Source organism: Gymnoscopelus braueri (assembly GCF_963280865.1).
Source record: "Gymnoscopelus braueri genome assembly, chromosome: 23".
Lineage (NCBI taxonomy): Eukaryota > Metazoa > Chordata > Actinopteri > Myctophiformes > Myctophidae > Gymnoscopelus > Gymnoscopelus braueri.
The window spans coordinates 14,064,141-14,078,526 of record NC_137625.1 but is presented as its reverse complement, the minus strand read 5'-3'; the positions used below and the strand labels follow the sequence as shown (position 1 = coordinate 14,078,526).

At 40.4% G+C, this 14,386-nt stretch overlaps 1 protein-coding gene across 1 annotated transcript in view; it reads right to left on the bottom strand.

Annotated features, from left to right (window-relative positions):
• LOC308079930 (proton myo-inositol cotransporter-like) overlaps window positions 1-14,386 on the bottom strand; it is a gene marked incomplete at its 5' end in the record, with an annotated part of 77,670 nt that overhangs the window by 21,534 nt on the left and 41,750 nt on the right. Inside the window, one exon of the mRNA XM_080421587.1 lies at window positions 938-1,101. Coding sequence (XP_080277713.1) covers window positions 938-1,101 — 164 coding nt within the window. The remainder of the gene's footprint in view (window positions 1-937; window positions 1,102-14,386) is intronic.

Genomic DNA, 14,386 nt, shown 5'->3' with positions numbered 1-14,386 from the left:
AGTAGAATTATTGGTTCGATTTTGTATCCCCATAGAGTTATGAGCATGCGCACTAGTGTCCTTTTTGCGTTCTACGGCAGCCCGTGTGTCAAGGATTGAAAGCGAGATATTTATTAAATACACTCGAGATGCATATTTATATGTAAATGCATATGTATGTATGTATAATATGTTTACATATTTATATGTATAAATATAAATATCTCTCAGTATGTTTTGCGCGTGCATGTATTTCTCCCCGCCTGCAGTTCCCGCTTTGGCCACTGGGGTGGCAGCTTCAATGTTTCTCAGCAACTCTGGGGGCTTGGTCATGTCTGAGAAGTGAGCACCACCGTCTGTTGGTGCGCTGTAATATCGGTCCGTCTGAAACTCGTCCAGTGAGAAACGTTCCGCGGTGCAAAAATAGGTGCGATTAAAATGCGTTAATTGTTTTTACGCGATAATTTTTCTGTAATTAATTGATCGAAATTAACGCGATAAAGTCCCGGCCCTATCATAAAGTTAACATAAGTATAACTAAATGCATTTGAAATGAAATAAAAATGTTACTTTTCAGGATTCCAATTCAAAAATAACAAAACAAAAATCTGGATTCCAATTCAAAAATAGCAAAATTAGCAGATCTACAAGCTGAAAACGCGTCGCACTGCGACGCGTTTTGAGCTTGTAGATCTGCTATTTTTGCTATTTTAAATTTTTGGATTTTGATTTTTGATTTTTGTGTGACATACGGTAGAATGGTGAAGTACGGCATTAATTAACGAACAGTAAGTTAAAATACGGAGATAAGAGTTGTCTGACCGACAGTATAATGCAATGTGGCCCTCTGGAGTGAGTGTGGAAATACAGTGGCCCTCTACACATCATCAAAGTTGCATCACCCCTGGTTTAAATGGTTACGGGTCAAATAGAAAGTAACACACAGGTGTGCTCCTACCCATGATACTGCCCAGGGTGAGTTTCCTGCGGCCCACCCTTTCCACCAGCCACACCCCCAGCAGGGTGAACAGGAAGTTGGAGAGGGCGGTCAGACCGGTCAGCCAGATGGCCATTCTGTCATCCCGCACGCCCGACATCTGCAGGATGGTGGCGCTGTAGTACCTGTGGACACACAGACAGACAGGACTCAACAAGTCAGGGGCAGCTTCGTCTGGAACAGTGTGTACTAGAGATGTACCGATATCAGTGGTGGAAAAAGTACTCAAATGTTTTACTTAAGTGAAAGCATCAATACTGCAATGTAGAATACTCTGTTACAGGTGCAAGTCTGGTATTCAGAATGTACTTGAGTAAAAGTACAAAAGTATTGGTATCAAAATGTAGTACCAAAAGTAGAGAGTAGAAAGAATGTCCCATTTCACAAGTTTTCAAATGTGTAAAATTTGTACAAATCTTTTGAAAATAGCAGATCTACAAGCTCACAATGCGTCGCGATGCGACGCATTGTGAGATCGGCTATTTTCAAATGGCCGAAATGTATACAGTATTCGGCTGAAGTGGTTAATGTATGTTTTGTGATAATAATGAAAATCTACAAAGTAACTAGTAACTAAAGTTTTCAAATAATTGTAGTGGAGTAAAAGTACTACAGTATATTTGCCTCTGAGATGTAGTGGAGTAGAAGTAAAAGTATAGAGAATTGGAAATACTCCAGTAAAGTAAAAATACCTCAAAATTGTACTTAAGTGCAGTACTTGAGTACATGTACTTAGTTACTTTCCACCACTGACTGATACCATTTTTTCCTTCCCGATACCGATTCCGATCCGACCCATTACTTGCGTATCGGTCGATACCGAGTAGTGTAATTTAAAAAATAAATCTAAAATAGAATAAACAAATTCTATCAATCATTCATTCATTCATTCTCAAGTAATGAACTTAAATGCAATTTTGAGGTACTTGTGCTTTACTTTCAATACTTTCTATGTTCTTCTACTCCAGTACATCCTAGGTGGTCGCCCTTTTAGCTGACTGGAAGTAGGTTGGAGTCTATTCATTCCAATGGGAGAAGTGACCGTGAACACAGCTTCTTAATGATTCTTTAGCTCCATTGGTCACTGAACTAAATATTGGACCCATTCTTCACAAGCCACACAATCTTTCCAACATTCTGACACAAATGTCCGTTTTCAGAGAGACAAAGAAATCGGCTTTGTTATTTACCTTTCTCTGTCACAGCAGCACACTCTCGCGTGGGTTGGGCTATCTTCCTAAATTAAGCATATTTCACACGCACCATCTACTCTACAGGAAGTAGAAAGTACCAACCACTTAACCCCCCCAGAAACACCATCTACCCAGGAAGTACCAGCCACTTACCCATCATTGAGCCAGTGAACTCATTCACTCTCTCTCTCTCATTACACTGGCATCTGTGTGTGTGTGTGTGTGTGTGTGTGTGTGTGTGTGTGTGTGTGTGTGTGTGTGTGTGTGTGTGTGTGTCTCTCTCTCTCTCTCTCTCATTACACTGGCATCTCTGTGTGTGTGTGTGTGTGTGTGTGTGTGTGTGTGTGTGTGTGTGTGTGTGTGTGTGTGTGTGTGTGTGTGTGTGTGTGTGTGTGTGTGTGTGTGTGTGTGTGTGTGTGTGTGTGTGTGTGTGTGCGTGCGTGCGTGCGTGTGTGTGCCTCTCTGGCTCTCTCTCTCTCATTACACTGGCATCACTGTGTCTTCTCTCTACTCTTCTCATTAGGAACATTACCTCTAATCATCATCAACAAGGATCTCAACACGGTCCTCAACATATTGGTGTCCAACAATTACACACGGCTGCACAGAGGAAGCTATTTTAAGGGAACACACACACACACACACACACACACACACACACACACACACACACACACACACACACACACACACACACACACACACACACACACACACACACACACACACACACACACACACACACACACACACACACACACACACACACACACACACACACACACACACACTTAATGAACAATGTCATTTCAGCAATGATATCATCATCCTCATCATATCTTTCTGAAATGGAGTTAAGTACACACAGTCATGCACAGGGGTGGGAAGTAATACATTACTCTCAAGTACTCTCATTAATGTAAATTGAGTACTTTATTCAGGCACTGTACCTGTACTTCTTTAAAGTACAATCTAAAATCAGTTTTGATCAAGTATCGTACTACTTTTGGATCAGCATAGTCTACAGTTATGGTTCAGTCAGGAAGACATGTGACCATAGCTTTGCTGTCAGGTGGAAACCTTGTATGTCCAAAACAGTTTTTTTGTTTATTATTATTTACAAATCATTTTAAAATAGTGAAAAAACTGATCTACAAGCTGACAACACCGTGACTCGTTGTCAGCTTGTAGATCTGCTATTTTCACTACTTTTGTGTGACACTCTTTGTATGATGAAGTTGGGCATAAAGAGTTGAAATATGGAGATACAAGGTTTCTGTTAACAGTTTCAGTAACAGTTATAGTGACATATTATGTCACTAAAACTGTTACTCATCTAGCCTTCAAAAGAGCTACTTTTAGACTACTTGTAGTTTTCAACGCAAGTACTTGTACCTCCTATTTGAGTAATATTCAAGTCAAGTAGTTCTATCTACTCTTAATTTGCCTACATACAGAAGCACAGATTCAGTTAACCACCTGAAACCTATAGCATCTCTATTCTGGGACAAACAGAATACTATCTCAAAATGCATTGCATCACAACAACGCATGTGAGTTTGTCCATTGGACATTTCCTGTACAATGGACAATTACAAAAAAAGACCCAGAATAAGAAAAGAAAGATTTCCTTCTCTCCTTTGTTGCTCTCTCTTTCTGAGCTCTGTAACAAGGCACTAGGATTTAGCATTCTGGTTTTCATCTGTTCGAAAATATACATCTCTCTCTCTCTCTCTCTCTCTCTCTCTCTCTCTACCTCTCCCCTTGACAAATACATGTATTCTAAGTGGATGATTTGCATAATCAAGCAACCTTCTTTTATGCAACGGTATCCAGCAGCAAAAATAAAGAAACAAATTAAAGAATAAATAACATGCTCCAGGCAGAATGGGGAGGGGGGGAGAAAAAAAATGAAGTTAAGTACAAAAATGTCCATGCAATATAAACAAATATGGGAGACAATGCACACACACACAGGATACATTAATGTTTCTTTGGTGTATCAGCTGGAGTGAAAGCACTATTGGCCTGTGGCGTTCCATTTACCACACAGCATGTTACTGATTAGACACGCACGCACACAGACGCACGCACGTACACGCGCACACACACACACACACACACACACACACACACACACACACACACACACACACACACACACAGAGTATGGACACTCATGTGGACTAATGGACACTGATGGAGCTATCCCCTCGCCAATCAGGAGAAGGGTTCTCAGTATCACAACAACTATGGCCGTGTCCAAACTCACTCCATACTCATTACACAATCATCCCGCCATTTTGTAGAGCTGTCCTATAATGTCTAGTGATTACTAGTAAACCCTATGGGTTCCTATTAAACCGCGTGCCGAGGCACGCTGGTCTGCCGTGACACGAGGAGTTTGTGACAACCACAAGTTATTATTACAATATATCGTCGCTATTGGGCAGAAAACGCTCCATATTCTCTACATATTCTAAATGTTGCAGTTTTTTCGTAAATTAATGCCCTACTTGATCATGCTGCGGTGTCATACAAAAGTATCAAAAGTAGCAGATCTACAAGCTCAAACGCGGCGCGAAGCGACGCGTTTGAGCTTGTAGATCTGCTACTTTTGATGCTTTTGAATTTGAATCCTGAAAAGTAACAGTTTTGGACATACGAGGTTTCCACCCGACATAGACGATATACAACTACACAAGCTACTGTATGTATGTCAGTACTTTATGAGCTCTCATTTCCCAATAAATGATATCCTCTAAAATATATATTCTAATCACTTTCAACCTGGCGTCCATATTTTGGGCAGGTCATTCAATAGTTGTATTTGTGTTTTTATACAGGTCAAATGTATCACTTTTATACACACACACGCATATAGATTTGTTTGTTTTAATGCACAGCTCTCTAGTGTTGATGTGTGGTGCCAAAAATGAATGGACCTTTTAGACTGGTCTGTCCTTAAAATATGTTGAGCAATGTCAGAAGAGAAGGCAGTACTGTAGATGAGATTGCATGTCTTAAAGGAATATCTAAAGAACGGACAAAACCTTTTTCCTGTCAATTATTCAACCCGTGAAGCCTTGAATTAATTGTATTCCTGTTGCATTCCTTCACAGTCAGTGAAGACAATGTATTGATATCCAAATATGGGGGGAAAAATTACAAAAAACTTGATGAACCGAAGAAAATAGGGTTCCAGGAATAACAGCAGCAAAACTATATATAAACATCCGTTTATAAACTCTCTCAATATAATCCAGTCTGTCTCCTCATTACTTCAAAAACACTGCATTTCCTCTCAACCTTTACTATTTACAACACTTCTGTTGTGGTGTCAAACAAGTAATGAGCCTTTTATGAACAGATGTTTTATATCGTCAGTGTCCGGCCGGGACCAGCTAACTCCTTTTTCAGTTTTTTTTTTTTTTTTCATAAATCAACGCTATTGAACCCCCTCTACATCTGTGTAATTTTTTTTTAAATAATAACATATGAAAAGTATTAAAAAGCGCCTCTGACGAAAACTCCTAACTCCATTGGACCCTCAAACTGTCCGTCAAAAACAAACAACTCCCCCCTCCTCTCAGGCTCTCGAGAAGCTCTGCTCTGTATGAGGCAGACAGGGAGAAGATTTTTCAATGCTTTTGGGAGAACATGAACTGGGAAGAGAAGAGAATGTATGTGCAAGGTTTGACAGATGTCACCCCAGTAAAGAGGAGAAGGGTGTCTTCACAAAGGTCATCTGCTCGTGTTTTCTTTTTAAATGTTAATGGACAGAGAATGAGTGTGTGCAGGAGTTTGTTTCAAACATCTCCAAGAGCTCAAGGAGATCATGCCAAAAGACTTTCACAGCTTTTATGACAATCTAAAGCACTAAGAAACACCCACCACACACACGCAACACACAACAGTGTGATAATAAAATGTTGATAGGTATATGATAGGTAAATTCAACTGTGGTTGTTATTGTTAGTGCAGTAGGCTACAGATTTGATAGGCTAAAGATTCTATTTTTCATGAATGTATTTTGTATTTATATGCCATTTTTTTTTTTGTTGGTGTGCCATGATCGCTTTTGTTAAATACATGATTGAGTATTGAGGCAGAATTGTTTGTTGCACTCAACTGTAGAAGAACAACAGTGGTAACAGTTAGATCCATGGTTGTTTACAATGCATGTTAAAATAAAAGTTGTTTAAGTACAGAATTCAGCTTGATCTATAGTATATGAGGATGGCGCTCACCATAAATAGCTGATCTCCAAGCTCACAATGCGTTGTGATGTGTTGTGAGCTTTGAGATCCATTGCCAGCTGTTCTTATCAATGATGGACAAAACCTCCTAACTCCACTTGCACTGGATTTGGGTAAAGTGGTGATAATATAATGACACATGCAAGTATCTGATAATATATAAAGTCACAATACCAAGTTTGATGAGGCAGTATTGCTTTGTTTTAAAAATATAAGGTTTTCTTCATTTTCTGAAAATTTGATATTTTGTTTTTCAATTCCTGAACAATTACCATTTTGGATTTAGCTGGTTCCGGCCGAACAGCAGAGATATATACTGTAGTTTTGCTGCTGTTAATCTTGGACCCTTATTTTATTCAATTCATCAAGTATTCTCTTCTTTTTGGGGGATTCTTCATTCTTTGAATCTGGCTGGATGTGGAGTCTCTTGTAAGCGGCATAACAAAATGATAGCACACACACACACACACACACACACGCACGCACAGAGTTATGTAGACTCATTGAAACCGTCTGGAAGATAAGCCTGGTTCTCTGATGTATGTGTTGTCTCCTTGAATCAATTCAAAGGTCACAGCCTGGACGGTTGATGCCGGAGGGGAATGCTAATCCCCTGGACTAGGAGAATAAAGACGCCCCTCAATCTGTGTATCCTATGTGCCCACTAAAAGAACCCCCCAGATCTCATCCTAGCTGCCATTATGTTTCGGTTTCATGTACAATTGACCGTACATTTGTACATATTATCAACAATCTCATGAAGAAGTCTCACACAATGACTGTGGGGCAGCCAAAACACGACATTTAAAGCACAACCTTTTGATAATTGTCCTAATTGTCGAATGAGAATTAACAATCAAACTTTGCAGTCTACACAGAACAGTGAAAGACAGAAATCTATTCAGAATAGCATGTGGGATATTACTGACATCGGGGCTGGGAGGGCCACACATATTATTTCACATGTATTAGGCTATAATATTGTAACGTCATGTTTGTCCTAGTAATGGCAATGTGCGTGGCACTGTCCAAAGAATTGTCTCCATACATATTGCCTCGCATGTCACTCTGGTTGCACTTTAATGATGTAATTAGGGTTTGATTTGTGAAAAAGACAAAAACAGGGGGGATAGCCGCTGTGATGTAATGCGCTGTGAGCTTGTAGATCAGCTATTTTCTTTGACACAACTTTTAAAATAAGTTCTTTATTACAGCCTTACAATACTGGAAATTATTGTCAGGAAGCAGGATACTATGTAACCTGCTACTATGGATATGATGAATGTGATCCAGCTAGTGCATATCATGACACAAAATGGCTGAAAATGTTGACGTGCGTCAACACTTTGCTGTAGGCTCCATGTACTTTATCTGTGCATGTGTGTTTATCTGTGCACGTGTGTGACTGCCTGAATGTAACGGAGTGAGCCCAGCGTCTGTATGAGTTGACGGACAGACTGACAGGTGGGGAGACAGGGGAGCCAAAGGAATGACTGACAGAATGACAAGAGGAGGAGATGTGGAAGTGTGAGAATTGGAACAAAATGAGAAAACAGTGGTGGAGAGACAGACAGACACACAGACAGACAGAGACAACGAGAGGGAGAGAGAGAGGAAGGGGGAGATGAGTAAGATTCTCATGGGAACTGGCCTATTTTCTAAAATGAATGCTGAACTGCATCACATTTACTGTATACAGCAGAAAAAAAGCACTCAGCACACGTGCACGCATGCAGGCGCATGCACACCCACACACACACACACACAGGCACGCTCACGACCATCAGGTACAGTACCTGTATCCATCTGTTACCATTACAGACTGAAAACGACTGGCTGACCTTAACAAACAACAACACAGAATAAATCTGCTCTGTCTGACCAACAACAGTAATTCAACACTACAGGTGCACTGAATTGTTGTAGATTTTTTTTTGCAACTGACTTTTTATTTTGTGTGTGTGTGTGCGTGTGCGTGTGCGTGTGCGTGTGTGTGTGTGTGTGTGGTAGTTCTCCTGTGCATTCACAAAAACAGAAATGTGAAGATTTACAGTAGCTGCATAACACAAACCACAGTTGCAAGGCCACGGCGTGTTTAAAATTAGTTGGTTGCGAACGCGGGAGGAGGCGCGGCGAAGCCGCGCCTCCGACCAAAGTGGAGCTTACTATGTAACCCTGCTTGGGTTGTGTCTCTGTCTCTCTGTGTCTCTGTGTCTCTGTGTGCAGTAATCTCTGTCTGTGTCTCTGTGTGCAGTATATCCTCAGCCCTGTGTGCAGCCAAGTAAATGTCCAATATAGACGTACCATACATCAAATGAAAGGTCTTTGAAAACTGAACACACCTGTCAAGGTTGCGTTGAAGCCCGCCCCTTCCCCCGGAAGCCACGCCCCGGAGAAGGCTCCTAAAAACTCCCCATTGAAACCCCATGTTAAATGAAAAGTGCCCGAATCGCTCCGAAACTTTTTCTACCCCCCCTAAGTGGGGGTCTACGAACAAATACTTCGGGCTCGGATTTTGGCTCCGCCCCCCGGAAGTGGGTGAAACAGGCACTTCAAACACTTTGTTGAATTGTTCAAAAACATTCAAAGTTTTTTTTTGGTGAATTTGTATTTTTCTAAGATGCTCCTTTTAACGCAGATTTTTTGAAAAAAAAAAAAAAACATTTTTATTGGTTACTTTTTTTTAAATATTTGTTTTCATTCTTTTTTTTCTTTTTTTGCGTTCGCTTACCGCGTTCGCGCGTCTTACTTGTGGTAATACGCTTGAGGGCTGAATTTTGAATATGTGAAATATTTTGCAGGGATATGAATAGAGGTGTGCCTTGAGATTTTGACTAGCCCTTTGGTGAAAGGTTATGATGCTACTAGAATATGTGGCTGAGGTCTTCTGTTTAATGTATATCCATTAAAAGACAATAATACTGCATTTGTGTCTACTTAAGCCCAATTCATACTCTGTCGCACGACGGTGTCGCACATCGAGAATAGACGACCTACAAGCTCACAATGCGTAGTGGATGTGTAGGCGCGTGACACTGTCGTGCCACTGAGCATAAATTGGGCTTTACTCGCCCATCTTTCAAGCACTTCAAACATCCATTAACAAACACATTCTATCTACAGACACAATCCTAGATTTGCCTATATTACATTTATTAGGATTCCCATTAGCTGATGCATAACATTGATTGATTGATTGATTGATTGATTGATTGATTGATTGATTGATTGATTGATTAATAGATTGATAGATTGATTGATTTGCAAAAAGTACAGGAGGTACAGTTATACAATAATGCTAAAAGAATAACAAAAAAAGCCTGAGGGCTTGTTTCCAGAATCTATTGTGGTCCTGTGAACATCAGCTAATCTTCCTGGGGTCCATATTTAACATATAAACATGACAACAAATAAGGCATTTACAGACAACCAAGTGCTGTTAAAAACTGAAAGTGACAATATTCTTTCTTTCAAAACATATTAATATACACACTCTGTTCCTAAGCATACATCATTATTCATAATCAGCCTTCTTCAAACTACAGCTTTTATCCAAAGTCAAGACCTTTTTTTATCTTTAAGTGACTTTGAAAGGATTATACATGCTTTCATTACCCCCCCGGCCGTGATTACTGTAACCTCTATGCTGGCATTAGTCAAGCCTCCCTTTCTCGCTTTCAGATGATCCAAAATGCTGCCCCACGCCTTTTAACCCATTAAGACCGGGAACTGTGTGTCATTTTTAGATTTCTTTGGCTATTCAAAAATAGCAGTGCAATTTTTGCAATTTTTTTAAGAATCGTGAAAATGATTTTGCTTCAGGGGGATTCTACAAAACAGTTTGTTTTTATTTTTTTTAAACGTATGTTGCTATAATCAGTGGTTCTCAAACTTTTGTATTTGGCCACGGACCCCCATCTCAAAATGTTTCGTTCCAGGGACCCCCCAGAAGCAATGATTTGAGTTACATATGTTCGCTTTAAAGAATATATATTCAAAGACTTGCACAAATGTTCAAGATTTAAAAAAAATAGCAGATCTACAAGCTCATAGCGCTGCACTCGGTGCCGCGCTATGAGCTTGTAGATCTGCTATTTTTGAATGGCCAAAGAAATCAAAAGAATTACACACAGATGCGTTCCCGGTCTTAATGGGTTAACAGGAACTCGAAAGTGAGAACATACAGTACCACCCCCATTCTGGCCTCACTCCTTTGTCTCCCAGTGTGATTTAGGATCCGTTTAAAGACTTTGTTTGTTTTTAAATCTTTAAATCTCTGCTTTTCTTAACTTATACTGTGTCCCTTCAAGATCACTGAGGTCAGCTGACCAGTTGCTGCTTGTCGTCCCTAAGACAAGGCTTAGACACACACACACACACACACACACACACACACACACACACACACACACACACACACACACACACACACACACACACACACACACACACACACACACACACACACACACACACACACACACACACACACACACACACACACACACACCACTGTGACACTTGTAGTCTAATTGAATCAAGACGATCCATATCGCTAATGCTATGCTAACTGGCAACCTGGATAATTCCACTCATTGTTTTTCCACAATGTTCTCAGATCAGATACAGACTGAAGGACAGACAGTAGATTGAGACAGAGGAGAGAGAGAGACTCAGAGAGAGAGGGGGGCGGGAGAAGAAGCCTTCATTGATAACTCACTCATCTATCAATCAAGCTCACAGCCAGCTTCACCTGACCACATTATCTACAGAGGAACACAAACACATCTGTCAGCCTGTCTACGCATCTCATCTATGAGCTGGACAATCTGGGAACCCATCGCCAACTGAAAATGAAAAACAGCGCCCTAACAATATTTCTACACGGAACACTAACACCACTTCTCCCAGAGAACATGGATCGTTTTGGTTATAAGCCCACTTGTTTCTATGATAAAAGAGTAAGTTAAAATGTGAATATATTTCCGTGGTTTTGTCTGCTCCGCGGACGCTATTGTTAAATTAGTTTCGGTTTGTTTCGAGGGGGAAAGATCGACGGACATGTGAATCCCGCCCACTACATGTGATTGGGTAAAGCGCGGCCTACTTCCTGATCTGAATGCGCACTCGTTATGACGAACCTCCCCGACAGATTCCAACGCAGTGCAGAAGCTGTTCTTGAGAGATTATGAGCTGGAAGACAGGCAGGCAGGCAGACAGTCAGTCACAGACAGAAAGTGCACCAACAACACACCACTACTTTTTCGTGTGTGTGTGTGTGTGTGTGTGTGTGTGTGTCTGTGTGTCTGTGTGTGTGTGTGTGTGTGTGTGTGTGTGTGTGTGTGTGTGTGTGTGCGCGCGCGTGTGTGTATAAGTCACAGGTGGATTCATTCAACCATTAATGATCACTTTTTGTTACCTATAAGTAGAGCTGTTCCAGGGACCCCCAGATTTTGATAAACACATACAATACAGTAATGCACATCAATCGTGTTTCAAGTTGGATCAACGGAACCAACGGAGTATATTTTAAAGGTTCTATGACATTCATTTTCACTTTTTTAATTTTTTACATTTTTTTGGGGGTTTTATGACCTCAATTACACCCAAAAAATCTGAACTTTGAACATTCAGTGGATTTTCTGTGGTCTGGGGTTTTCTGAATAATTAGGCTGAAAAGTAATCTGAGCTTGGCCCTTCGACAGTGAGGTCACAGCCGATTAATCCCGCCCACTCTCCTCCTCGCCCCTCCCCTCCCCTATCCTTTCCTTTGGGGGGGGGGCGGAGCAGAGGCGATGATTGACAGGCAAAATCCCTCACCAGCGACACCCGCAGGCAAAGATTTCTTATTTCATTGCAGTTGAAAAGGCTTTAGAAATGTGAGAGAAAAACACCTGCCATGGATCAATGGAGTGGAATTTTTTGTTAAAACTTTCTATACACGTTTGAAGGACCATGACAAAGACTTTTAATGTGTGGTAAAATATATATATTATCATACAGTAGTGTTGTGCCAATGATTAAGTGGGCCCACTTGCAATACCCTCGTGGGCCACCGGTGGGCCCCGGCCCACAGCTTGGGAACCGCTGCTCTAGCCTATAAATAGATGCAATTACGACGTACTGTATAGTATACTGTGGTTGCCTATATGGGCCCTGCATGGCCATCTCCATGAACACTGTGTGGGCGATCCAATTATACATGGAAACATACAGTACGGCTTCATTGACTGACACATGGAGGTGGATCAGCATACCTTAACCCAGTGGTTCGCAAACATGTACTTACAGTAATTGAGTACTGTACTGTACGTACGTACCAAACTGAGACCAAAAGATACATTTGACGTCTCCCCAGGACCCAAACAGACCCAAAAATCAATAAGGAATTCATCACTATTTAAAAGTGAAAATAGCCAATCTGCAAGCTAACATCGTTGTGAGCTTGTAGACCTGATATTTTGACTACAGTATTTATAAAATATAATAATATCAATTTATGGATTAAAAATGTTCTGAAATTCATTTGAAAAGGTATAGATTTTTTTTATGTTTTTATTTATTTGGGGGGGGGGGGGGTCTTTAGAAATAATAATGGTGAATAATTTTTGGGGAAATACAAACAAGAAAGGGGATATTTACTATTTACAACCCAAGAATGGGTCCCAACCCATTGTTTGGGAAACACTGCCTTAACCAAGTGTTTTTCAAACTTTTTGTGCCCCAGGTACACCAATGAATGGTCCAGTCAAAATCTCAAGACACACCTGTACTCATAGCTAAAATAGCCGATCTACACGCTCACAACACGTCACAACGCAACGCGAGCTTTAATGTCACGGCCAAGAATAGGACGTGACATGAAATAATAATGTATGTTTTTGCCACAAAATCGCAATGCACACCTGGACTTGTTTCATGGCACGCCAGTGTTGGGAAACACTGACATAACTGAGCGAGAGAGTGAATAATCATGTGCTACCGTCAGCCTCTCTACTATTCTCACAGCAGTGGTGGAAAAAGTACTCAAATTCTTTACTTAAGTAAAAGTACCAATACTGCGATATAGAAATACTCTGTTACAAGTAAAAGTCCAGAATTCAAAATTTACTTGAGTAAAAGTACACAAGTATTGGCATCAAAATGAACTTAAAGTACCAAAAGTAAAAGTACTAAAATATTTGAAAATAGCAGATCTACAAGCTCGCAATGCGACGCGTTGTGAGCTTATAGATCGTCTATTTTCAAATAGCCTTGGTATAAAATAGGGCTGAAGTGGTTAATGTACGTTTTAGAATGTAATCATTTATATCTGAAAAGTAACTTGTAACTTAAGTTTTCAAATAATTGTAGTGGAGTAAAAAGTACAATATTTGCCTCTGAGATGTAGTGGAGTAGAAGTAAAAGTACTGGAAATTGGAAATACTCAAGTAAAGTACAAATACCTCAAAATTGTACTTAAGTACAGTACTTAAGTAAATGTACTTAGTTACTTTCCACCACTGCTAATCAGTGAAAGCAGCTGGGGAAAGGGGGGGGGAGCATGCCATGGGTTCTCCGTAAGCCTGGCTGATTTGCAGGCTCCCCAGACTTCCTTTAATAAGGCCAACCATGGGCAGCTCCACAGCAACACTACAAGGACAGACGGGGGGACAACTTGACAGACTATACTTGTAGTTAAACTCGGGACAGGTACAGTAGGAAATGAGACAGACGGAGACAGGGAACTCTTAAGGACTCACATATCAACAGTGTCGGGGGAAACCTTGTATGTCCAAAATACATTTCAGGAAATGGAAAAAATGTCTGTCCAATGGAAAGCAATGTAGTTCCTGTTAAGCTCTTGTTAATTGATTTCATTGATTAAATATGATAAAACCCACAGACAGACTTAATTTGGTGACTATATTTTGGGCATGTTATTACAGCTAAAAAAATAATAATAATGATATTAATTC